Source organism: Nesoenas mayeri (genome assembly GCF_963082525.1).
Source record: "Nesoenas mayeri genome assembly, chromosome: 28".
Classification (NCBI taxonomy): Eukaryota; Metazoa; Chordata; class Aves; order Columbiformes; family Columbidae; genus Nesoenas; species Nesoenas mayeri.
Window position 1 is genome coordinate 1880668 of NC_137558.1, and position 25459 is coordinate 1906126.

A 25459-nucleotide genomic window follows, 5' to 3' on the forward strand; every position below is an offset into this window, starting at 1 on the left:
TGGAAAGGGCTGTTGGGCATTGAACAGGCTGCCCAGGGCAGTGCTGGAGTCACCATCCCTGGAGGGCTGGACAGACGGACATGAGGTTCTCAGGACATGGGGCAGTGCCAGGGGTGTGTTTAATGGTTGGACTCTATGAGCTTGAGGGGCTTTTCCACCCCAAATGATTCTACAACTCCATGATTCTACAATGGCAGAGGTGTCTGGACCAGTGTGGAAGAACCCAGCACCCAGCACCCTGCTCCTGCACCCACACTCCTCCCCTGCGGCTTTTCCAGGTGCAGAATGCCGGAGGTTTCCTGCCATGCCGGGTCAGCGGCGGCGGCCGCAGGGACACGTTTCCAACAGGCTGCACCGGCTGCCCGGGTCTGGTTTGCTTCGAGCAGCGAGCTCCTGCCTCGCCGTAAAATGCAAACAGAGCAGCTCTGCGTTATCCAGCTCCTTATCGCTGTATTTAACTTGCTTATTTGATCCGTGCTTGAATAATAATTAATCTCCCGGAGGAGGAAAGCCCGGCCCTGTGGAAATGCGCCTTCCGTGTGGAGCGTGTTCAGCCGCAGGGACCTGCTGGTGACTTTGTAGAGGGAGAGTTTTGGGCTGCTGCTCCTGGGTCATTCCCAGTGAAACTGGGGGTGCTGGTGTGGGTGCAAATGGCTGCTTGACCCCATCAGTGCTCAGACCTTCAGTGGGGTGTGGTGGGAATGATGCACATCCCTTAAAATCTTTCAGATCTGTGTGTTTCAGGACTCGGATAATTCATAAGAACGGCTGTTATCGTCCGTGTTTTGGACAAAAGAAATCCCACTTTTATGAGTAGTTCAGGGTACAAATGATTTAATGTTGCTTTGTCACCTCCTACCTCCTTGCGATTTACTGCCTGGTGACGGTGTCCCCGGTGTGGGCACCTCAGGCTGAGTCCCCCCTTGTGACGCTGGAGACAAGCGCTCGCTGCAACTGCCCAAACCCCCTTTGTTCATTAGCACAAATCACTAATTTCAGGGCTACTCTGACATGAACCCGCTACCCCTGCTAACCAAGGGACCGCGGTGGCAGCTCCTCGGAGCTGAGGACCCAGCAAGACGTGCCTGTTCCCTGGGAGATGTGAAGCCCCGCCAAGGTCTGGGAGCCGTGGCCAAGGCTCCTGTTCAGCATCTGTACACCAAACCCCAGCAGCGGGACGGGGAACCCTCCCTGGCCCCTTCCCAGGGGCTGTAAATCAGTGCAGGGCTGGCAGGGGACAGGCAGGGGACCGATGGGACAGGCAGGGCTGGCGTTGCCTTCCCAGGCTCACCCCAAAGCCATTGCCCACTGTGGGGGAGTCAGCAGCGGGGCTGGGGGCAGCGGCCACGTTTTGGGGTCATTTCCCTGGTTGAGGGACTCGACATTCCCAGGGCGAGTGCCCAGACGTTGCCTCCAGCCTGAAGCTTTAAATAGCTGAGCATAAATAAAGGTGGCAGCAGAAATAGTCTGTCCCGGGGCGATGCTGGGGCTGGGAGGAAGGGGTGATGCTCGGGACGGAGAGGATGGGATGATGCTGGGAGTGGAAGGACGAGGTGACGCTGGGACTGGGAAGATGGGGCGATGCTGTGGACTGGGAGGACGGGACGATACTGGGGACCAGGAGGATGGGATGATGCTGGGAGCGGGAGGATGGGGCAATGCTGGGGACCAGGAGGATGCGGCGATGCTGGGGACTGGGAGGATGGGACAGTGTTGAGAACTGGGAGAACGGGATGATGCTGGGACTGGGAGGATGGGCTGATACTGGGACTGGGAAGACGGGGTGATGCTGTGGACTGGGAGGATGGGATGATGCTGAAAACTGGGAGGACAGGGCAATACTGGGACTGTGAGGATGGGGCGATGCTGGGGACTGGGATGATGAGGTGATGCTGTGGTCTGGGAGGATGGGACAATACTGGGGACTGGGAGGACGGGGTGATGCTGGGAATGGGAGGACGCAACGATGCTGGGGACTGGGAGGACAGGCCGATGCTGGGACTGGGAGGATGGGATGATGCTGGGACTGGGAGGACGGGACGATACTGGGGACTGGGAGGACGGGGCAATGCTGGGGACCAGGAGGACGCAATGATGCTGGGGACTGGGAGGATGGGGCGATGCCGGGGACTGGGAGGATGGGGTGAAAGCAATGGGAAGAGGCTATAATCAGGGGGTGCTGCTGTAGGGCTGGGTTGCAGCTCTGCCAAGGGCAGGGGTCCCCTCTGAGCCCCCCACCGTGCCTGCCCCGGGGGCTGCTGCTCAGTGCTGGCAGCTCAGGCCCCTCCAGCCCACCCTAAAATCCTCACTGGGCATTTTCTGGGGTGTTTTCCCAGCATTTTCCCTGTGCCTGCGAGATCAACAGGGCCAATTTAAAGCTGCCTCTATCTCCAGGCTCCTCTCGGGCTCTTTCGTAAATCAAACTGGGGATAAATAGCATTCCAGGAACGCGGCGGGCCGGCCCCGGCTTTCTGTGGGAAAAGCAGCAAACGCCCAGTGTCAGCACTGAATAAAGCTCACGAGACATCAGGGTAAAGCTCTTTATAGCTCCAGGGCTGGTTTTTCCCACTGAGGAGCGGGTACCGCGGGCCGGCAGCTCCTGGGGGATTCCCCATGTGTGGGGGGACCCCAGCACCACAGTGTTGTTGGGGTTCAGGTGTTTGCAGGACCAGGGTGGTGGGTTTGCATGGGCAAATGTGCAGAAAGCCGCGGGCAGGGGTGCGTTGCAGCCTCAATAAGCAGGTGGGATGGCTTTGGGTTGAGTGGTTGACTGTGCTGCTTGTTGGTCGTGCAAGGATGGGATTTATCACCCATGGGTGAGACAACAATCACGGGTTTGATTTCTGACTACACTGCATGTCTTCTCCACCATAGAACCACAGAATCATTTTGGTTGGGAAAGCACCTCAAGATCATCGAGTCCAACTGTTCACCCTCTACCCCATGTCCTGAGAACCTCATGTCCGTCTGTCCAACCCTCCAGGGATGGTGACTCCAACACTGCCCTGGGCAGCCTGTTCAATGCCCCACAGCCCTTTGGGGAAGAAATCATCCCAAATTTCCAACCTCAACCTCCTTCTCCAGCCCCTCACCAGCTCCGTTCCCTTCTCTCCACTCGCTTCAGCACCTCAAGCTTTTTCTTGGCATGAGGGGCCCAAAACTGCCCCCAGGTCCCAGCACAGGGACGGTCACTGCCCTGGACCTGCTGGCCACACCGGTGCTGGGACCAGCCAGGATGCTGGTGGCTTTTTGGCCACTTGGGCACATGCTGGCTCATGTTCAGCCGCTGTCACCAACATCCCCAAGTCCTTGTCCCCTGGGCAGCTTTCCATCCGCTCTTTGCATCTTGGAGCACCCCCTGGCCAGCATGGGATGCAGAGTCACCAAGGTCCCTCCTCTGTCCCCAAGCACATACCCAATGGCAGGACCCGCGTTCTCACCGCTCAGACACAGCTTTGTGCCGACTAATGAACAGAAAATCATTCTGCAGCAACCAGGGGCGACGCCACAGACCCAGATTTGCTTATTAAGTGCTGAATCGCAGCATTGGAGATTTGGAGCTGGTTGTTAATGACCCCAGGAACATCCTACAGAGGAACCACAGGCGCAAAATGCCGGAAGCTGCGCTCCCTCCTGTGACCATCACCCCAAATTAAAATTACCATTATCATTACCATTACCATTACCATTACCATTACCATTACCATTACTATTACTATTACTATTACTATTTATTACTATTGCTATTGCTATTGCTATTACTATTTATAGCTATTGCTATTGCTATTACTATTAATATTTATTGCTATTGCTATTGCTATTGCTATTTATTACTTATACTATTGCTATTACTATTACTATTACTACTGCTATTACTATTACTATTAATTACTATCACCATTAATTGCTATTACTATTGCTATTACTACTACTACTACTACTACTACTATTACTACTACTATTACTGTTGATTACTATTACTATTAATTACTATTACTATTACAGTTTACTATTAGTATTACAGTCTTACTGAGACACTTGGCATCAAATAATCCTCGGATTTATTTGCCATGATTTGTAATTTCATAAGAGGTTCCTCTTCTGCATTTTATCTCCTAATTGGTGCAGAAATTAGCAGCACTTCTAGAATTAACACAAGCTATCATAGGCTTGATTTTTGTTGTTGAAAACAGCTATCGATATTATTTTAGCTGTTTAGCTGTGACTATAGCCATATAATCCATTTTAGGATCGTGGGTTGTAGCTTGAGCAGGACTGTTCTGGCATGGAAGTGATGGTGCTGTGTAAGGAAGGAGATGAGGAAGGGAGATCTGAGTCTCGCAGGCAGTTGCGTTTCCTACACCTTTAATTACCCTTTCTGAGCGTGATGCGTCTTGTTCACCAGGTATTTCCATACCCGCTTTGCTTCTCCCAAGTCTTCCTGAAACCCGATGCCCAGATTTGCATCTCGCGGAGCTGTAAACACCTCAGATCTGGCTCCAGCGAGGGTTTAGCATCAGCCCTGCAGAAAACGGCGGCTTCACCTCCCTTCGCAGCCAAAACAGCTCAGAATGAACAATCAGTGATGCTGTTGGTCTAGAAGTGGCAGGTTTCACTTGGGAAAATCAAGATGAAATGAAGTTCTTGGCTACATAGGTTTTTGCAGGCAGATCCCCCAGCTCATCCAAAGCCAGCCTTAAACTCAACCCATAAGCCTAAGCCTAAACCCAACCCTCACCCAGTCCACGTGTGGATTTCAGTGCCCTTGTGCCACCGAGTCCTGGTGCAGAAGACAATTCCAGGTGGGTCTTGTTGTTAATTTATATTTATCTTCCCTAAATGATCCATTTGAATCTTGGTTGTCTCTAAAAACCAGACTTTCTTGTTTCTGATGAGCTAGGAAAGGTTTTCTACCCATAAAGAATCACTCCACAAAATCTATTTGTCTTTGGCAGCAGCCATGCGGGCAGACTCAGCAGAGACGAGACATTGCAGAAGTCACCTCCAAATTTCTGCTGGGCAATTGGCAGAAAGTAGGTGTGAGAAGTTTGGGCAGAGACAAAGGCGATGGAGCTGATTTTACGTGTTTTGACACAGAATAGCTGACAGGCGTTTGCTGACGCCGCTCATTGTGCGTTCAGGTGTGTGCACACAGCGCCTGATTGACTGCGATCGCTGCGAGAGGTGTCAGGGTTCTGCGGGTCTAAAGGCTTTTATGTCATTAACTTCACGTCCCTCCCCCAGCCAAAAAGGTCTTTGCAGCCATCCATCCCAAGGGCACCCGGTATTTGAGTCTTTGAAGGACGGTGCTCAGCCCTGGGATGCGTCAGGATGAGACCTTTTGCTGCTGAACTCAAACGAGCCGCAGGATTGCCCGTGTTTTCACCAGTGACCGTGACCGTGTTCAGCACCTCGGGCGCGAGGTGTGTGCGGGATAACGTCCCGCGGCTCCTGCGAGCCCCGCGGTGAGCTCCCCCGTGAATTTTCCGGCTCTTCAGCCAAGAATGTGATAAGGTCACGCTGCATAAACCTGTTCTCCGCTCTCAGAGCCCATGACCTGCTCTTGAACTGGTGGAGCTGTGTCCTCAGCCACGTCTTTCAAGCCTGGTGAACGTCAACCGTCATAGACATGAAATGACTGCCCGCATCATTGTATCCTCTAAAAAATGAGGACCTTCCAGATAGGATCACAGAGTAGTTTGGGTGGGAAGGGGCCTTCAAAGCTCATCTAGTCTTGTTCAACCTAAAGAAAAGTCTTAGGGATGCGTAACAGCAACCTTGAGCACCTACAAGGAGAAGATGGGATAAGGTTCTTCATGGTGGTTCAGGGCAGGAGGTTGAATACAGGGAGTTTCACACAGGGGTTCACCTCAATTTCTGGGGTCAGTTTTGGGCCCCTCATGCCAAGAATGACCTTGAGGTGCTGGAGTGAGTTTAGAGAAGGGAACGGAGCTGGTGAGGGGCTGGAGAAGGACGTTGAAGTTGGAAATTTGGGATAATTTCATCCCCAAAGGGCTGTTGGGCATTGAACAGGCTGCCCAGGGCAGTGCTGGAGTCACCATCCCTGGAGGGCTGGACAGACGGACATGAGGTTCTCAGGACATGGGGTAGTCCCAGGTTTGGGTTATGGTTGGACTCCATGATCTTGAGGGGCTTTTCCAATGAAAACGATTCTCTGGTTCTGTTCTACGAGTTTCTGGAAGGGAAAGCAGCTGCTGCCATCTAGAGCAGGGACTTCTCCACGGCCGGTTGCAGCGGCCAAGCTGCACTTCCCCAGGTCTGGAAAGATCATCTCGGTAGAGTCTGAACCCGGAAAATTAAGGAAAGAACATTACGAGCTGGACTAGAGCAAGTAATGGGTTCCTAGGCCCTGGGCAGAGCGTCCGTCCTTGAGTGGCAGACGATGCGTCACTTGCATAAGTGCAATTAATAATTGATTCGAAATGAGTGGAAAACACCCATTCTCGTCTCCATCCCCGCTGCAAGTTTCTGCCCCCTGAGTGTGAGCGCGGCCAAACCTGGCTGGCAGAAAATGAAAAAAAGGTTAAAAAAAACAACCAAACTCCTCCAAAAATGGAAAAAAAGAGAACAGAAAACCCCCAAAACTATCTAAGAACTTTTATTAGGTGTCCTCAAAACCACAATCCCACAACCGAGCAGGACGGTGCTGGGGGAAGAAGGAAACTCCCCAAGAGAGGAAGTGAAAGCTGCAAGACAATGTCCCCAACCCCATCTCCCAGTGTCCCCATGACCTCGTGCCTCCTGTGTCCCCCATTCCCCCCCATTTCCCCCCTGCCCATGTCCCTCCCAGTCCCCCTGTGTCCCCCTTCGTGTCCCCAATCCCCTAGGTCCCCATGCCCTCCATGTGTCTTTTGTGTCCCCTGATGTCCCCACACCTCAACGTCTCCATGCCTCCATGTCCCCAACTCTGTGTCCCCATGCCCCCATATCCACCCCATGTCCCGCCGTGTCCCCGCGCCCCCCATGTCCACTCCGTGTCCCCACTCCCTCCTATATCCACCCTGTCCCCTCAACCCTGCGTCCCCACACCCCACATGTCCCCCTGTGTCCCCCATGTCCCCACACTCCCCGTGTCCCCACTCCCTCCTATATCCACCCTATCCCCTCAACCCTGTGTCCCCACACCCCACATGTCCCCCTGTGTCCCCCGTGTCCCCACACTCCCCGTGTCCCCACTCCTTCCTATATCCACCCTGTCCCCTCAACCCTGCGTCCCCACACCCCACATGTCCCCCTGTGTCCCCACACCCCCCTGTGCCCGTATCCCCCCGTCCCGTGTCCCCCCGTGACCCCACACTCCCCGTGTCCCCACTCCCTCCTATATCCACCCTGTCCCCTCAACCCTGTGTCCCCACACCCCACATGTCCCCCTGTGTCCCCCGTGTCCCCACACTCCCCCGTGCCCGTGTCCCCCCGTGACCCCACACTCCCCGTGTCCACCTGTCCCGTGTACCCCTGTGTCCCCGGGTCCTGTGTCCCCATGTCCCCATACATTCCCCGTGTCCCCACACTCCCCGTGTCCGCCCATCCCGTGTCCCCCTGTGTCCCCGTGTCCCCCTGTCCCCATACATTCCCCGTTTCTCCACACTCCCCGTGTCCCCCCGTGTCCCTACATCCCCCATATCCCCTCGTGTCCCCACACCCCCCATACCCTCCGTATCCCCCCGCCCCGCCCTCCCCACGCCCCCCCTGGGTCCCCCCGTCCGCCAGGGGGCGCGGTGTGGCGGGGCGGGGCTTGTGCGGCGCGCTGGGCGGGGCCGGGCGGCTCAGCGCTCTGATGGCGGTGAGCCGGGCGCTCGCCGTCCGTCTGGCCTACGCGGCCACCGGCGCCCTCATGGGTTTCTCGGTCTTCTTCACCTGGAGCTTGGCACCGGCCTTCCGCCAGCCCGCCACGGCGGCGGCCGGGGGGCTCTCGGGTACGCGGGGGCGGCGGGAAGGGCGGCGGGAAGCGGGGGGGGGGAGGTCGGGGAGCCGCCACCTGAGGTAACTCCTGCCTGAGGTAACTCCCGCCGGGGGTGCTGAGGAGGGTGTGAAATGGAGGGGGGGGCACCCCTATTAGCGCCTTTCTGTGGGGAAAACGGGCTGGGGAGGCGGGGTGGGCTTCGAGGGTTAATATTATTAAGTGACGAGCAATTAAGGACAGTAATTTAAGTTCAGGTACCCCCCCACCCTGTGTGGGACACGTTAACTGCATCTATACTCATCCCTTAAGAAACAAGAAAGTATTTGGGTATTTTATAACCTCGATGCTAGTGAAGATGAATTTATTCTGGTCTTCACCTTGATCCCAATAAGTTTTTTGCAACATGTAGCAAACTTGTTGTTTGTGGTGGGGTGGCTTTAGTTCATAGTTGTGTGTAACTCGCAATGTTATGGAGGGAAAACCTCTGGAAATTTGAGGCTTAAATTGTGTGTGGCCGGTGTTGGTAATGAGAAGGATTTTATTTTAAACTTACAGTTAAAAGCTTTTCCTGGTAAAAGTTTGGTCTGGCAACCTATATTTACATGTGCTTTGTATTTCCAGGAAAGATAAATACCAGCCTCCTGTTTATACCCATTGAAAGCGTCTGTGCCAGGTGGTTTGAAATAGGGATTTGGGCTACTTGTACAGGCCAGAAGCTGTAAACTGCATCTTAAAATCCACTGAAATCAGTGAGATTCAGATCCCCCGTTGTTTTTGAGTCTTGGTTAATTAGTGGGTTGGAGCAGAACATCATCCTCTCTTGGTTTGTCAGCAACTCGTGTGTTTCTCTGGCTGAATGCCTGGAGGAAGGGCAGAAAGTGAAGTTAAACTTTGTCAATAATCTGGCTTATTTTTGGTATATGAGCAGCACCAGCGCTCCCATGTACGTCGAGGTATTTACTGCACCATCAGGTGCAGAGTTGTGGTTTTCTCTCTGCTTCCTCTCCTTCCAAAGAGCTTTAATTCCAGCTGGAATTTGACACTTGGTGGCAGGAGGAAAGTGGGACTTTTGTGCCCCAGAAATGCACATGAAAATAACAAATAGTTATTTCATGCCACATGCATGTGCTGCCTTTGTGTTCACAGAGGAAATTCGGAGGTCTGTGCTCTAGAAGGGGGCAGGTGAGAAAGCAGAGGGATGAACCACCCAATACTTTCCGAGCTGAAGTTTAGAGTGTTGTCTGCAGGGAGAAGGAGGTTTGTGCACTTGTTAATTCAGTCTAGTTAAGATAATAAGGAGAAAGGTAAGCAAGAAACAAAAAAAAATGCTCATTCATTAAGTTGGACTCTATGAATTTGTGCGATTTTTGCTCTGAAATGGCTATAGGTGGAGTCGCAGTAGGATCAGAAAGGCTGAAGAACAGATGAAGAAATGTGTGTTTTGGGGTCAGACAAAGCTGATATAGGGGCTTCCTGGTGTGTTAAATTCTTGGCTGCTTTTTCCTGCCCTTCCACTTTTTCACAGCTTGCGTGGGTAGAAATAAGTGGGTGCTTGTTTAGTCATGGAGGAGTAGCCAAAATAAGAAAGAAATCTATACTTTTTTCTGTGTATTGAAGCTAAGGCCACTTATTCGCCAAAGAAAGATTGTTCTAAGGGAAAAATCACAGTGCATAGGAGGTTTGTTTTATGCTCAGACACTGCGGATACTTCAGTCTCAGGTATTCAGGGCGTTCACTGGGTTTGTTTCTGGCATTAAATCATCCGTTTTTTTATTGTCGTGTGCTAATTCATACTTATTTTTACTGGCAGAGGATGTTTGCACGTGTTTATCTGGTTTTAGCTCTGTTTTTTGCATCCCCTGTGTGTTTGTTGTTGCTTTTCTCTTGCGTGTTGGTGTTGATGGGCCTTTGGTTTGTCTGGGACGTGTGTTTTAATGTGTTTATCCATATATTTCCTCTCTTTAAGAAAGTCCCACTGATTCCTGTCTCATTAGAAGTCTCTTTGTAATCAGTTTCTTTATCTTTTGCTTATCCTCTAGAGAAGATTTCCTGCTACATTTTGCATTGAAACCCGCCCTCTGCTGCAACTTATATGAACTCTCCCTCACTCTGATACATCTAAAGTAAAGCCTTAGGTATTTCTCTACTCCAAATTCGAGCATTAAAGTCCCGTGGAGGGAAAATTGCCACATCCTGATGAGTCTGTAACTAGAGCCCTGAGTTACCTCTAGTTATAAAACCAGAACCGTGTAATTTAGGGTGCTGAGCAAACGACCCTTCCAGTCTTTCCAGTTGGCTTTCGTAATAATAAACTCGCCACACAATGCTGAATAAAGTCAACTCGCGCATCCCCCGCATCTTAAACGTGCCTCGGGGGGTGCATACTTGGGAATTTGGGGATCTTCCTAGATTAGACACAGACCTTGTGTATCATACCCTTGTTTCAAGCAGAAACACCCAGTCGAGTACCCTGATAACCTGAGGGACAGCAGCTTCTTCATTGACTGATCGCAGGACCCTGAAATCATTCCAGACTTAATACCGACTGTCTCAGTGCTTTGCTGTTTCATTTTGATCCAGTCACAGTGACTTTTATAATTTACTGCTTGTTTGTATGTTTGACCTTTTCCCCTCGCTGCCTTAAATTAATATTTTTCATTTTAAGTAGGTCATGAATCTCTGAGCAACTGATGTTTTCATTCTGCCAGAGGCAGTTTAAAAGAGAAGAAAGCAATTAAATTATGTGAGGATGTATCCAGCCCTTTCCTGAGTGGCTTTTAATGTTCTTGTGTGTGTATCTTCTCTTTAAATGTAATAGAAAATGGGGGGAAGAATTCTGCTCTAAACAGACTTTATTGGCTGTTTCCAAGCTGCTCAGATATTTCTGGTAAAATACGGAGCTTGTGCTTTGCAAATATAAAGTGGAGCAGATATTAAAGCAGCTGCAGAGGAGATGAAACACAAAACGCGCTTTTCAGATGCTTGAACCTTCAAAAATATGTGATCAGTGAAAGCAGTAAAAGCTCGTTTATGCCAAACACAGTAGCTGTTGTATATAAAAGCAGGGACGCTCTGAAGACTCTGATAATTAATCTACATTGCAGATAGTTGATATATTTATGGCTTATTCCCTCTCCAGGGCTGGACTCACATGGCCAAAAAGCGTGGCGGTTATGTAAAGCAGTTTTAAATGTTTGGATTTGCGTATAAACCACGGTGTATTGTTCGATTAAGGGTTGGTTTGTGACCGCTTGCGCTCATCCTCTTAAGGAATGGAGAAAAGAGAAGAAAAGCACGTTAAAAAATGCAGAAAAGCCCACGCGTGGCTCATGCTTCATCAGAACTCAGTGAAGTTGCGAGGAGAGAATGAGTCCCCCGCAAGTGCTGCTGATGTGCTGGAAAATAGGTTGTTTTCATCTTGAACGTGGCTGGTAGAGGCACAAAGCGCCCGAAATCTCTCAATCTTGTTTCCTGCTTCCGAAAGCGGCTGCGCGCAGCGAGCGGCTGCACAACAACAAGCTGCAGCGCCAGGTTTCTCTGTGCTTTATTTCTTCTCCCGAGCTGCTTTCCTCCAAACCCAAACGTCCTGGAATAGCAAAGCCCTCGCTCGCATGTGTTCAGAGGGAAATATTGCCAAGCGCAAACCAGTTTTCACTAGAATGCTCCAAAGGCTCCTTCTCCTCGGAGAGCTGTTTTCCTAAAATATAGTGTTGATCCCCAGCTATTTTGGCAGAGGAGCTGGTGAAGAAAACCCATTTTTAACCTCTTCCAAATCCAGCTGGTTTGGCTTTAGCTCCCGGAAGAAAACATTTTACCCTTTCAGGGAATCAACCCCACAAGACAAAGTCTTAATAATGTAGAAATAGCAAAAAAAATTGAATTAGCAAAGCTCAGGTTCCTTTTAGAGTCGGTATTTCTAACATGGAATAGTGTGTAAACAGCCGGAAAATGACTGAAGGCTTTGTAAGCGCTCTGAAAAAGTTACAACAGATCGTGCCAGACTTTATATTTTCCAGGGCTATACAAGTTATTTTTAATCTTAATTTTTATTGTCATTTTGTTTGCCTTCATCTTCCGCCATCAATGCACATTTTGAGCTTCAGAAGGGTGTTATTGCAGAGCAGCTTCAAGTATGTGTTTGCTTGGGTGTTTTCTCTATGTTTTGGCCTCCGTTGCACATTTGTTGTCTTTTCCTAGAATCTGCAACACCCGTGTGCGTTGTACACGCTGTCCTGGCACGTTCGGCCGCTCCCACAGCTGGGCTGTTGTTCCCCGTCAACAACGCCGCTTGTTTGGGAGCTGAGAATCGCTCCGTGCTGATCGAGGGGCTGAGAAAACCTTTTGTTTGTCACACTTGGTGGTTTTTCTGTTGGGAGAAGAGGAAAGTTTTGTTTCCCCCGAGCTCGCATTCTGCCAAACTTTCCGAAGAGCTTATCAAAATATTTAGATATTAGTGGTTTTCTGTGCCAGGCGAGACGGCTTTTGAACTGGCCTTTTAGAATTTATTTCAACTTGTTCCAAGTGTGCTGTAAGGTTTTTTTTATGTTATGTCTTTACAAAATACCTGTTAACTGGTGTTCAAAAACCCCTTCTGTTTAAAAACCCACATCTGTCCCTGTGTTTCAGATGCACTCGTGGTTGTTGTTCGGGCCAGTTTCCTTTTCCTGGAGCTTTGTGTCCTTGGGATAATTAGTTTTTGATTTACAAGTAATTTTCCCTTTGCGCTGGAGATCCCATGATTGTGTCTTACTGAGCGGCTCTTATTTTAGGGTAATTCCAGCCATGATGTGTGGGGTAAATGCTCCACGACAAACGTTTCTCCGATTTTTTTGGATGTTATTTTAAGCAAGTGTAACCGGAGCTACCAAAGCACCGTTGCTGCTCTAGAGCTACATCTGCCGGTTCAGGTTTTGCTTCCATTCTACTGGAGAATACAACAGTGGTTGTGGAGAAGGAGGGGATTTGGGGGAATAATTTGAGGGGAAAATAACCAAGAACCCCCCCTAAACCCACCAACAATACCCCAGTTAATAATTCCAGACTTTAAATAAGGCAGAGCTTTTATTTCCTATTCTAGTCAAACCCATTTCAGTTGTTCAGCTGGACAAGTTGTTCCTGTGTTACCCATGTGGGTTTGTGTTAAACCTTTGGCTCTTGGGGTCTACAAAGTGCGAGATTTCGCATTAAATAAAAACACTCGCGCGGTTTTCATTTCTCTGTGATAATGAAAGTCTTCTCTGGAAGTCTACGACTAATTTGTTCTTCTCTCCCCTTAGCTTGTGTACGTTGGTGAACAAGAGGTGATTTTTCTTTTCCTGAGCCCAATTTCACTTAAATTAAATGTGAATCAAGTGTTCCATTCCAGCGCTCGTGGGCACTTTTCCTCTGGAGTTAATGAGAAATAGTGTGGTGGTGGTGTTTTGTTTTCTTTTCCATTTGATTTTTAAATCTTCCCTGCTGAATGCTCTGTGTCATTGATCAGTTAGCTTAAAGAAGGCTTTTTAGCACAGGTATGTTTTCACATATTTAAGCATTTGGTTAATTTCTGGGAGGAGTGGGTGACACTGGGAGCTGTGCTGCCATCAGAGACCTGGACAGGCTGGAGAGCTGGGTGGGGAAAATGTAATGAAATAGAACAAGGGCAAGTGTAGAGTCTTGAATCTGGGCAGGAACAACCTCAGGTTCCAGTGTAAGTTGGGGAATGAGCTGTTACAGAGCAGCGTAGGGGAAAGGGAGCTGGGGGTCCTGGGGACAGCAGGGTGACCATGAGCCAGCACTGGGCCCTTGTGGCCAGGAAGCCAATGGGACCTGGGGTGGGTTAGAAGGGGGTGGTCAGTAGGTCAGAGAGGTTCTCCTGCCCCTCTGCTCTGCCCTGGGCAGACCACACGTGGAATCTTGTGTCCAGTTGTGGCCCCTCAGTTCCAGCAGGACAGGGAACTGCTGGAGAGAGTCCAGCGCAGCCACCAAGATGCTGGAGGGAGTGGAGCATCTCCCGGGTGAGGAAAGGCTGAGGGAGCTGGGGCTCTGGAGCTGGACAAGAGGACACTGAGGGGGGACTCATTCATGTTTACAGATATATAAAGGGTGAGTGTCAGGAGGATGGAGCCAGGCTCTTCTCAGTGACAGCCAGTGACAGGACAGGTGACAATGGGTACAAACTGGAACACAAGAGGTTCCACTTAAATTTGAGCAGAAACTTGTTGGTGGTGAGGGTGGCAGAGCCTGGCCCAGGCTGCCCAGGGGGGTTGTGGAGTCTCCTTCTGTGCAGACATTCCAACCCGCCTGGTTCCTGTGTAACCTCATCTGGGTGTTCCTGCTCCATGGGGGGATTGCACTGGATGAGCTTTCCAGGTCCCTTCCAACCCCTGACACTCTGGGATTCTGTAATTATAACTATATTCAGCAACAGACTCTGTTAAATTAGATTCCCTGCAGTAATTGTTTTTTTTCCTCACGTATTCCCTCTCTGAGCTTTATTTGCCACGTCCCACTCACAAATACCTTCACCCCACTTGAGTTTCCCCTTCTATTCACACGCATTTGTCAACATCTGGGTGGTGGTTTCCCTATTTTGGGGCTTTTCCCTCTTTCTGAGCAGCGCTGGTGGGTTTCAGGTGTGATCTCACAAGCTCATGACAAGCAAATTAGGCAATTCAAAAGCACGTCCTCCTACTTGTCCATGAACACCTCATGCTGATGCTTTTTGTGCAGGTGTTGATGTTTTTCGGTGTTGCGAGCTGATTTAACTTGTTGGGATGCTTTTATACTATTTTAGAACAATAAAAAGAAGAAGAATCAACTGAGAGCCTCACCAAAGGACCCAAGTGCTGTAGGGATGCGAGGGAGAGGAGACAAACGAGCTGGAGGAAACTCCTTTTCCCCCAGTTTCACGGTAACGAACTTGACATTGGCTGAGCTGCCCATGAAAGGACACCCCATGTTTAACAACCATGCGAGTGAACTCCGTGGTGAAGTTGTCACGAGGTTGTGGGTTTTTTGCTTAGTCATGTGTGAGGCAGCAAGTGAAGAATTAACCGAGCACACGTTTCCCAAATAGCTAAATTTTGAGTGCTGCATCAGGCTTTTGGGACAGGGGAAGGAGCAGGGTCAGGTCTGGCAGCGGGGGGACAATCAAATGACAGCTCATGTGGACCTGTCACAGCACTTTTGGTGGGGAAACACCAGCAACTTGACTCAGCAGTTCCAATGAAATGTGCCAAGTCATCTGAAAGCACTCAGGCTGGGGAAGCAGCTGCTTTGCTGACTGCAGAACGCAAGTTCCCCGTTTTTTTTGAGGTCGAGCTTGCTAGAGCACGAGCTTAAAGGTAATACCCAGCGGAGGAAGTGGTTGTTTAAGGAGCTGAGCGCTGGGCTTTTCTACCAAATCCTGCGGCAGGATTTTTAAACATGAAAATTTCTGGAGCCAGAAAACACACTTAGATTTTGCTTAAATACAGCGAGTGTGGCCAGATGAGGTAACGGGCTGATTCTGCTTTTCCTATTTGATAAGAAGTCCGTGAGCTCCATTTGTCCTGGATATCAGCACTTTCCCCCCGAGCTTTTTAGTTTTTTAGCTTTTGTCTTTGCTTTTATTTGGTTCTTCTTTTGAAGGTTTGTCTTTTTCCCACCCATCTCTTTTGTGGGCGGCTCCAGAGTGTATTTTAACATCCTTTGGCCCATCCCAAGACACCAAAATGCCAAAAACATCGTCAGGATTCTTCTGGAATGGATTCCGTCTGTCCTCAGCTCAATTTGAGGTGCCCCAGCTGTTGTCTGTATGAGAAATGAGCTGAGAGGTCCTTGGGAGCCAAAAATCCAAATCCAGTGGGTTCGTGCAGCTCTGCTCATCTCTCATTTTGACACAGTTGTTTTCCTCTGTGCTCTGTTAAGCCTTGGGAAGCTTTGCTTATAATAACCGTATCCAGTATCAAATGAGCTCTGGCAAGACTTGACTGTCCTTAGTATTAAAATATTTATCTTGTAGTGGGCAAGGCTGAGTTTTGCTGCCTTTGATGTCGAGAAGAAGCCGCAGAGGGAGGTCTGTGTTATTGCAGGGTACCATATAAAGCAGCCTGGCATTTTAGCAGTGGCATAATTATTATTATTATTATTATATTTATTTATTTTTTTCCCCTGCTGCCTTTAAAATAAAATCTGGAGAGGCGGCAGCAGCGAAGGAGAAACACAAACCAGTTCGTTGCGCCACTGGAGGTTCTAATTTCAGAAGCGCCGCCGCGGTCTTTGCCAAAATGAGTCAAATGTTTTAAGCCTGGAAATGGCTCTAACTATAGATTGGGAGAGTGGCTTACAGAATCACAGAATGGACTGGGTTGGAAAAGACCTCAGAGACCATCGAGTCCAGCCCTTGGTCCAACTCCAGTCCATTGACTAGATCATGGCACTAAGCGCCATGGTGAGTCTCAGCTTAAAAACCTCCAGGGCCGGTGAGTCCAGCACCTCCCTGGGCAGCCATTCCAATGCCTGACCACTCTCTCTGCACAGAATTGCTTTCTAATCTCCAGCCTAAATTTCCCCTGGCAGAGTTGAAGCCCATGGCCCCTTGTCCTATTGCTGATGCCTGGGAGAAGAGCCCAATCCCCACCTGGCTAGAACTGCCCTTCAGGTAGTTCTAGAGAGTGCTGAGCTCACCTCTGAGCCTCCTCTTCTCCAGACTAAACAAGCCCAGCTCCCTCAGCCTCTCCCCATAGGGCTTGTGCTCAAGTCCCTTCCCCAGTCTTGTTGCTCTTCTCTGGACCCGCTCCAGCACCTCAATCTGTTTCCTGAGCTGAAGGGCCCAGAACTGCCCACAATACTGCAGGTGTGGCCTCCCCAGTGCAGAGCACAGGGGAAGGATCACTGCCCTTGTCCTGCTGACCACACTGGTTTGGATACAGGCCAGGATCCCATTGGCCTTCTTGGCCACCTGGGCACACTGTTGGCTCATGTTGAGCTTCCTGTCCATTAGTCCCCCAGGTCCCTTTCTGCCTGGCTGCCCTGCAGCCACTCTGTGCCCAGCCTGGAGCGCTGCAGGGGGATTTAGTAGCGCTTAAGGAGATTCGGTCCTAGTCTTCAGCCCTGCGACTTAAGCAGAGGAGCAGCTTGCTCTAATTGGAGGTGGTGATGGGATTGTAAATGGGGAATGACAGGTGGGTTATAAAAACCTGGGGCTTCGAAACACAAACAGTTTGTACATTGAGCACCTCTTGGAGGTTTTCTGAAATGTGGTGAAAAGGTAGCAGGTTTTAGGACAAGTTTAGGGAAGAACATGTTGTTTTGCCCTATATCAGGTGCTATTTATTGTTACTTGGATGGTTTCATCCCTTTTATTCCTCCTTTTTGATGAGAGAGTTGGGATTTGGTTACGGACTAGTCACCTAAGCTTAGGCAAATGCCTTTTGCTCTTCCTACTAAAGCCGTAGTAAATCTGACTCTTCTTAAAAAAGAATATATTTGTATAAACTGTACATGCTCAGATATTTGTCTGGTTGTGTAATCCAGACATTTTTGGCCTAGACCCAAAAGCACAGCGTTGGATTTAGGCCACCTTAAACCCTTAGTGCTTTGTCATAAGTGGGAATTGTACATACAAATCATCTGGGAGGTGAAATTCTGCCGCTCGTTATGTGAAACTCTTGAAGCATTCGGAGTTTTGTCTAAATTGACTCTTTATGAGGTTAATTAGGGGTATGTTGGAGGTAGTGGGTGTGATGTGAGTGCTTAACAGGTCCTGGATGTCTTGATTTGGGTGCCTAAAATGAGCCGTGCTCTTTGTCGTCGTCTCCGTATGTAAAGGGGCCGCCCGGCTGTGGGGGAGAGGTGCAGGAATTCTTGGCTTGTGGCGTGTAAGGTTGTACGGAGGATTAAATAAAAGCACACTGAGCGTACGTCAAATGGGTCTGCGTGAAACAGGAAAACCAACAAGTTATTCCAGGGAATCATTTAATGAGCGAAGTCATTGACTCATTTTGGTTGGAAGGGCCCTGTAAGATCATTGAGTCCAACCGTAATGTAACTCCAGCGCTAAACCACATCCCTAAGAACCTCAAGGCCTTTCTATGCTCGTCTGGGATCAGGATTTGTGTCTTAAAGCCTAAAAACTGGGGTATGGGGTGGTCGGGAGAGCGGTGCCTACGCAGAGAGCAGTTTACTCTGTATTTCCCCTCTTTGTGGAGGACACGGCCACAAACATTGGCATCCCTTGGCACTTCGGGTGGGGGTTTTTAATGAGATTTACATTAATTAGCCAAGTTTGGGTGTTGCGGTGCCCAGTACTGATTGCCCTTGCTGTCTGATCGAGCAGGTGTTCTGGCGCTCTGGGCCCTAATCACGCATGTGATGTATGTGCAGGATTACTGGAGGACCTGGTTAAAAGGGCTGAGGTTCTTCCTCTTCATCGGGATCCTCTTCTCAGCCCTCTCCGTGGTGGGATTCTGCGCATTCCTCGTTCTGGCCATCACCAAACACCAGTGTAAGTACTTGGGAAGAGGCAACGGGGAGAAACAACTTTTTCCAGTGTTGTTTTCCTCTAGGAACTTCATTATTTACATGTTCATTAAAGGCTTCATCTTGCACAGTAAACTTCACAACAAAGGGCAGCTCCCGTTGCATCCTGACTGAAAAGAGGTTGATTTGGATTTATTAGCAGGGAAGGAACACTGAGTATGCTAAAACTTTTTATCAAGTTGCAAGCTTGCTTCTGTGTTCTGTTCCAGTAACCACGGCAGGTAAGTGTGAATCACTTGTGAGACAGACAAACTCTTATTTATGCCGAAGTTATTACATAGTCCTGCTACATCAATGCATAACTCAAATCTTTTAATTGTGCCTCTCAGTTTTGTTCTTTAGTTGTTTGGTTATGTCTATTATGTAGACTTATAGTCAGCTTTAATCCCTCTGCCTTCCCGAGAGTCAAGTGTTGTGCGTGATCCTTTCTTCACTTGTTATAAAAACATGTCGACGCAGGTCTAACCCTTGTGTAAGTTGTCTGCATTGTAAAAGCTGAGCAGAAATGCACTGAATTTAGGGCAATGAAGATGTTGAAGGGAGTGGAGCATCTCCCGTGTGAGCAAAGGCTGAGGGAGCTGGGGCTCTGGAGCTGGACAAGAGGACACTGAGGGGGGACTCATTCCTGGGGATCAATATGGAAAGGGGCAGTGTCAGGAGGATGGAGCCAGGCTCTTCTGGTGACAACCAGTGACAGGACAAGGGGTGATGGGTACAAACTGGAACACAGGAGGTTCCACTTAAATCTGAGCAGAAACTTGTTGGTGGTGAGGGTGGCAGAGCCTGGCCCAGGCTGCCCAGGGGGGTTGTGGAGTCTCCTTCTGTGCAGACATTCCAACCTCGCCTGGTTCCTGTGTAACCTCATCTGGGTGTTCCTGCTCCATGGGGGGATTGCACTGGATGAGCTTTCCAGGTCCTTTCCAACCCCTGACACTCTGGGATTCTGTGATTCAGTGAATTTCTCTACAGTCTTAAAATAAAGCAAGGACCAAAAAGAAGGTGAACATTTGCGGAATAACATGTCAGGGAGAAAAGTTACTTCAACTTTCACGTGCTACTTATTCAACCATTATCCCCTGTGCGAGCATTTATTTTCTGTGCTTCTCTAAAGAGAAATACTGGAATTTACTTCTTTTTTGGCCATAAAGCAGGTGGGTGAGGGTATAGAAATCCAAACACAAGTCAGCAGGGTGAAAATTCCTTCTGCACTTAGCGCATAAAGCCACGCTGCTATAAAATATTTCACATTATCTAAGGAGGGCTCATGTAATTCCTCCCAGTATTTGCTTGACAACAGAGCAGAGAGAGAGCTTGAGGTTTGTATATTTTTCATCCCTTCCTTTCTTGGAGATACAAGGGAAAAATGTCTTGAGGAAGATTTATTCTTATTAGGGAAACTGAGGTATTCTAGGAGAAGTCCTAATTTGGGGGGGGAAGTAGAACATCTGCAATGGTTATTTATGTCTGGAATGTTTAGGAACGGCACTTCTAATGAGCAGGATTTACTAAGTATTGCTTTGTATATTCTTCAAGAATGTATCTATCTGGATTTTTTAATAATGACAAAGCAGCTTGTACTTGGAATTGTTTTATGCATTAGATTGCGTGTGTTTCAGAATCATTGACTTCTCTAGAACAAAGAAGAAAACCCTAAACATTGGAAATAAATAGGAAGAGCGCTGATGTGTACTGAGACCACAGAACCATCCCCACTTGACCTCAAAGCAATCCCAGTTTTATAATAATACAGAAAAAATGGGTTAATCCACACAAATTCTCTAAAAAGAGGCCGTTGGGTCATTCACTACCATGGTTGTCATAGCACCTGCACTACAGGTTGAAGCGCACCAGTGTTATTTATTAAGTATCAGTCGCGATGATCGATAGAAGCATTTTTAGGAGGAAGATGTGTTTTATTTCCTCTGTTTTCCTCCCAAATGTGTAGATTTGTCTCCCCTTGCTGTGATGGGGGAGAAATTAAGGCCTGGGGGTTGAGGTTGGTTTCTTGAGCCGCACGTTTCTGCGATGCAGGAATTTACACCAACTCCATCCTTTGGGCCCCAAGAAAGGAGGTTTTGGGGTGGCCAAGTGGGTGATCTTCAGATCCTGAGACATAACAGTGACTTTGTGAGGGACCAGAACATTCTCCTGTGGCAGAGATGGGGAAATTTTACAGTCGGAGTCGAGAGCGCTGGGATTAAGACACAAGATCTTTATGTGCAGCTTGAAAAGCTCCCAGGAAGTGCGGGGCCGAGTTGGGTTCTTTCCGGTGGGATAAATGGGATTTTAAAATGTATCTGTATCCTTTTCTCCCCCAGCCCTGACTGATCCCAGGAGCTACTACCTGTCGTGCGTCTGGAGTTTCATGTCCTTGAAATGGGCCTTTCTGCTCAGTTTGTACGCGTACCGGTACCGGAACGAGTTCGCGGACGTCAGTATCCTCGGTGACTTCTAACACTTGGACTTCAATCCTTGCGGAAGGTGCTGGAGGTTCGAGTTGCCCCCCGAGGGCATGGTGCACGCGAGAGGTTTCCGAGAGGCGGCGAAGGAACCCACGCAGGGCTGCTTGGTTTGTCTGTCTGCAGTAGGGGGCTTTTCCTAATTGCTTTTACTCACCTCTTTAGAATTTGGCTCACAGTGTCAGTCTCGTCTTTCTGTAACGTCCCGGGGAGTCCCTGTGAGGCGCCAAACGCCGTCTGCTTGCACACGGCACACGCTTAGCGCTGCGACAAAATCCAGGGGGGGGGCTTTTAGGTGGAGGGAGGTCCCGTAGGTTCATGCAGCACACAAAACATCTCATCCTGGGGAGCAAAGCCGGTGGGAGCCACAGATGTGTGCGGCAAAGAACCCTCTGTGTGAAAGTGGGTTCCTTGCGTTGCTTCTTGAAGAGGGAGATGAGCTTTTCTTTGCGGCAGGAGGTCCCTGTGTACCTGCCAGCCAGTGCCCCGCGTCATCCAGGGGGTTTTTGACCCATTGTACACAAAGTCATCTTTCTCTCCTCTGGATGACCCCCGATGGACAGACCAACAACAGAGAAACCCTCGTCACGTCGGGGCTCTGTCAGAGGTGGGCAACATTGGTTCTGCCTGCTGCCCAGGAACATTTTTAAGAAGGAACTTCATACCATATTTAACACTTCAGCGTGTAGTCAGGTGTTTGAGTGAAAGATGTGCCGGGCAAAACCTCACCTACCCGAGCCTCTGCAGAAACGTGAATATGATTCATCATCTTTTGGTAGGCAGGGCTGTGTTTCCTTTTTGCTCAGTCTGAAGGAGTCTCCCAGTTCTGCGCATCCCCGGGCGCTGCTGGAGCCTCCGCAAACTCCTTTTTGGAGGAATTGTTTTGGAGTTGGGTGACAGGTCCTGCTCAGGTGTTTGTGGCCGTGTGAGGTGTGAGCGGAACATTCTATGCACTGTTGCCAGCCCAGCTTGTTCTTGTGCCACACAAAACCCAGCCTGTCCCTTCTCTTACATATCCCAGCATCGCGCTCTGGCTTAGCGGTGACCAAACCCCTCCCTGCACTCAGAGGTTCCATCCACACCTGCTCTGCTCCGTGTTTTGCGGTGGAAAGTGAGTTCTGCAAGCACACGGCAGTTCATTCAAGCTGGGGAGAGACTTGGGGAGTGTTTGACAGCACCTCTCCATCGCATCCCCCTGTTTCTTGGGTAGGAAGATCCTCGAGTGACTTAACTAGACCGAGGAACATCTTTAGGTCAGTGTATAACCTGAGGTCAGAGCCAACTTTTGCCAGGGGACCTGCTGGAGTCACTAAACCCAGACTAAGGCTGCAAATGCAAAAATACTCTTAATTAGGAGATTAACACTCAGCTTTTAAATACTAAAATCTCCCTTCCTGCTGACGTGGGGCTGCCAGCCTGCCCGGCCAGGGACGAAATAGCTCATCTCTCCTCTCTGAAGTTTGCAAGTGGTTTTAGCGTTGGTCGTTTCAAGAAGCCATCTCTTCGCTCATGTTTCCCCCACACAACGCTGCCCACGCGTTTGCGGGGCCGGTACAAGCCCCGGTGCCGTTATTGGGGTTGTGGTGTCCTGGTCAGGCCGATGGAGCTCTGCTACACCTCACAGCAAAACATTATCCCTCTTTGTCATTAAATGATGCCACTGGCATCTCGTAGCAGCTCCTTTCTTGGGCACATGTCCCATCAGCTCACCCCGGAGTGTTTTAAAGTTGAGTTTGTGACTATAAACAGCTCACTGAATCGAACCTGTTTTCTCCCTGACGTGTTTTAGCACTGAAATTTGTACTAGCATCTCAGCTTTTTAAAAGATGGTGTGTGTAAATATCTATTTTTACATTGTTTCTGCTTCATTTGCAAGCTCAGTGTCAGACCCGGTCCTGCGGTGGGGTGGTGGAATTCACAGCGGGGCTCACTTTTGTGTATCCCAGTGTCTCCTTGTACTAAACGACACTATAACCTGTACGTGACACCACAGTGAGAGCAGAAATACAGCGTCTTTCTCACCAAACCGGCGTCCGGTGTGATTTTTCCTTCTCAAGCGGTTCAATTCTGGCTCTCTCCTTTCCTCGGTGTCGGTCTGCAGGACCATCGCTCTTTGTGGGAAGGACAGGGGTGAGTTGTACAGCATATTTTGCTTTTTGGGGCTCCAACCCTGTCACACTCTGTATTTGCACCTTTATCAGCACCCTCAGCATTGAAATCCACAGGTGGTGATGGTTTTCTTCTGTCACAAATCCCTTTGCACTTTGGGACTTTCAGCTATTATTTTTGCTGTTAGAATGACACAGTCCCGGTCTCTTTTATCCTTCTCACAGTCTCTCTCAGAACGTGCTGTAACTGTGTGTTAATTAACCTGGTGACGATCCAGCCACCCGAAGCAGCTCTTTGGTTTATTTTCCTCCGATTTCTCTTGCCGTGTCCGCAGCCTGAAGAGACAGCGCAGGCGCTCGCTTGTCTCATCCGGGTGGATCAGCCACGTTTCAGCCGGGCTCTGTCCATCTGGAGGAGGAGTTGGAACTAACCCATCGATTTCCCAAAGGGTGGAGAGAACGGGATGCTGGAGCTTGTGAAGAATGATTTTTTTCGTGGGATTCTAGTAGTCGCTGGCTGTGGTGAGAGCCTGTTTGGTGCTGGTGGTATCTGGCCAGGCTCAGATTGGTGGGGATGATGCATTTGCTGTCGCAATCTCTGAGCACGGGGTCCTGTACTGGGGGCATCTGCACAGCCGGTGGTGCTGGTGGAGGGACCCGTCCTGCATAGAGTCACAGAATCATTTTGGGTGGAAAAGCCCCTCAAGATCATGGAGTCCAACCATTCCCCACCCCGTCCCTGCCCCATGTCCTGAGAACCTCATGTCCATCTGTCCAACCCTCCAGGGATGGTGATTCCAGCACTGCCCTGGGCAGCCTGTTCAATGCCCCACAGCCCTTTGGGGAAGAAATTGTTCCCAGATCCAACCTCAACCTCCCCTGGCGCAACTTGAGGCCGTTTCCTCTCCTCCTCACGCTTGTTCCTTGGAAAAAGGGAAGGACCCATCCTGTGTGGAGGGACCCAGCACCGTCACCCAAGGGTGGAGCAACCTCTCCTGGATTCACACAGGTGTAAATCCTGGTGCCTGTAGGTGAGATTCCCAAATCCTCTCCAGCTCTCGGTGCACAGAGACTTCAGCCCAGAGAACAGGAGCTGAGGAGAGACCTTCTTGCTCTCTGCAACTGCCCGAAAGGTTGGAGCCAGGGTGGGTCGGGCTCTGCTCCCAAGGAACAAGCGATGGGACGAGGCCCGGAGCACCCATGGGTGCAGGGTGCGCAGTAGCCAGTGGAGGGCAGCAGTGGCCTGGCCATGGCTTGGGCAGGGGGGAGCTGGGGCCACCCCCAGGAGCAAGATCTTCATCCCTGTGACACCCACGTCACTGGGATGTTTGTCCAGCTGAGGGGTCTTTGGGGCTGCACCCCTTTGGGGACCACCAGCTCCCACCCTGGTGACCCCACTGTCCCTTTTCCTGCAGCCTGGGATCTGCAGAAATCTGTGTTTCACACCTGTGCCCCGGCCCAGGGTGACAGAAGGGTCTGGAGGGACAATGAGCAACCACCACGGGACATTTTGAGGCTCCCCTTCCCTCGCCGGGGTCTCGCAGATGGCTCTGGGAGCTGCTCCTGGCACTGCTCCCAGCTCATTTGTGCTGAAATCCCAGCTGGTTTTGTTCTGCTGAGGAGCCACCGAGTCTCTGCCATCGACCGGGAGGTAACAAGGCTGACAGCATGGTGGCACGTGCACCCAGAGACCCCACGTGAGCCCTTCCCGGGTTGCACACCAGGGGATTTCTCCCACTAGCCCCGTCTCCTGCGTCAGATCCAAGGGCTGAACTCAGAGCTGCAGCAGGTCCAGCACTGTGTCACCACAATCTGGGAGTGTCCCCTGCGCTGGAGGCTGCGTTGAGGCCACATAGGATGGTCTTGCAGAGCCTCTCGCTGGCTTTCCTGCCATGGGATGCTCAGGAGTGCAAGTGGAATCTAGGACAAGAAGAAACGGCCCCAAGTTGTGCCAGGGGAGGTTGAGGTTGGATCTGGGGAACAATTTTTTCCCCAAAGGGCTATCGGGCATTGGAACATGACCCAACATGGCCCCATCAAGCTGGGTGGGTGGCCATCCCCAGGGGAACAGGGACCTTTGAGCCTTCTGCCCGCACGGCTGGTCTCTGCCAGCCCAGCCATTATCAGGACCATCCGTGGCCACCTCACGGGTGGCTGAAGATCCCTTTGGATGGAGCTCCAGGCACTGCCCCATCTCTTAGGGCTTTTGGCCACCCGTAAGCACAGCCCCAGCGCCCGCTTGGAGGACACGCAGCCAAAATCTATGGCCCCAACACGCTGAGGATGGCATCACCCTGGCCAGCGGGTGCCGAGCACCCTCCTGCACCCAAACCCACCTCTGAAGAGCCACGTCCAGCAGCTCCGGCGAGTCTCATCTGCCGAGGCCTCCGCGTCTGGCGGGGCTGCAGCCCTTGAAGCCTTTGAAACGCCGCTTCCGTCCTCCCCACATCTTGAAAGCAGATTGC

The 25459-nt window shown here is 50.2% G+C and overlaps 1 protein-coding gene across 1 annotated transcript; it reads left to right on the plus strand.

Annotated features, from left to right (window-relative positions):
* Positions 1 to 7790: 7790 nt before the first annotated feature.
* On the plus strand, positions 7791 to 22934 carry SLC48A1 (solute carrier family 48 member 1). Its single transcript, XM_080360502.1, has 3 exons — positions 7791 to 7937; positions 18225 to 18392; positions 20746 to 22934. Exons 1-3 carry the CDS (start codon positions 7799 to 7801, stop codon positions 20880 to 20882), a joined length of 444 nt encoding a protein of 147 aa, XP_080216628.1. The 5' UTR covers positions 7791 to 7798; the 3' UTR covers positions 20883 to 22934.
* The last annotated feature ends 2525 nt before the right edge of the window (positions 22935 to 25459 follow it).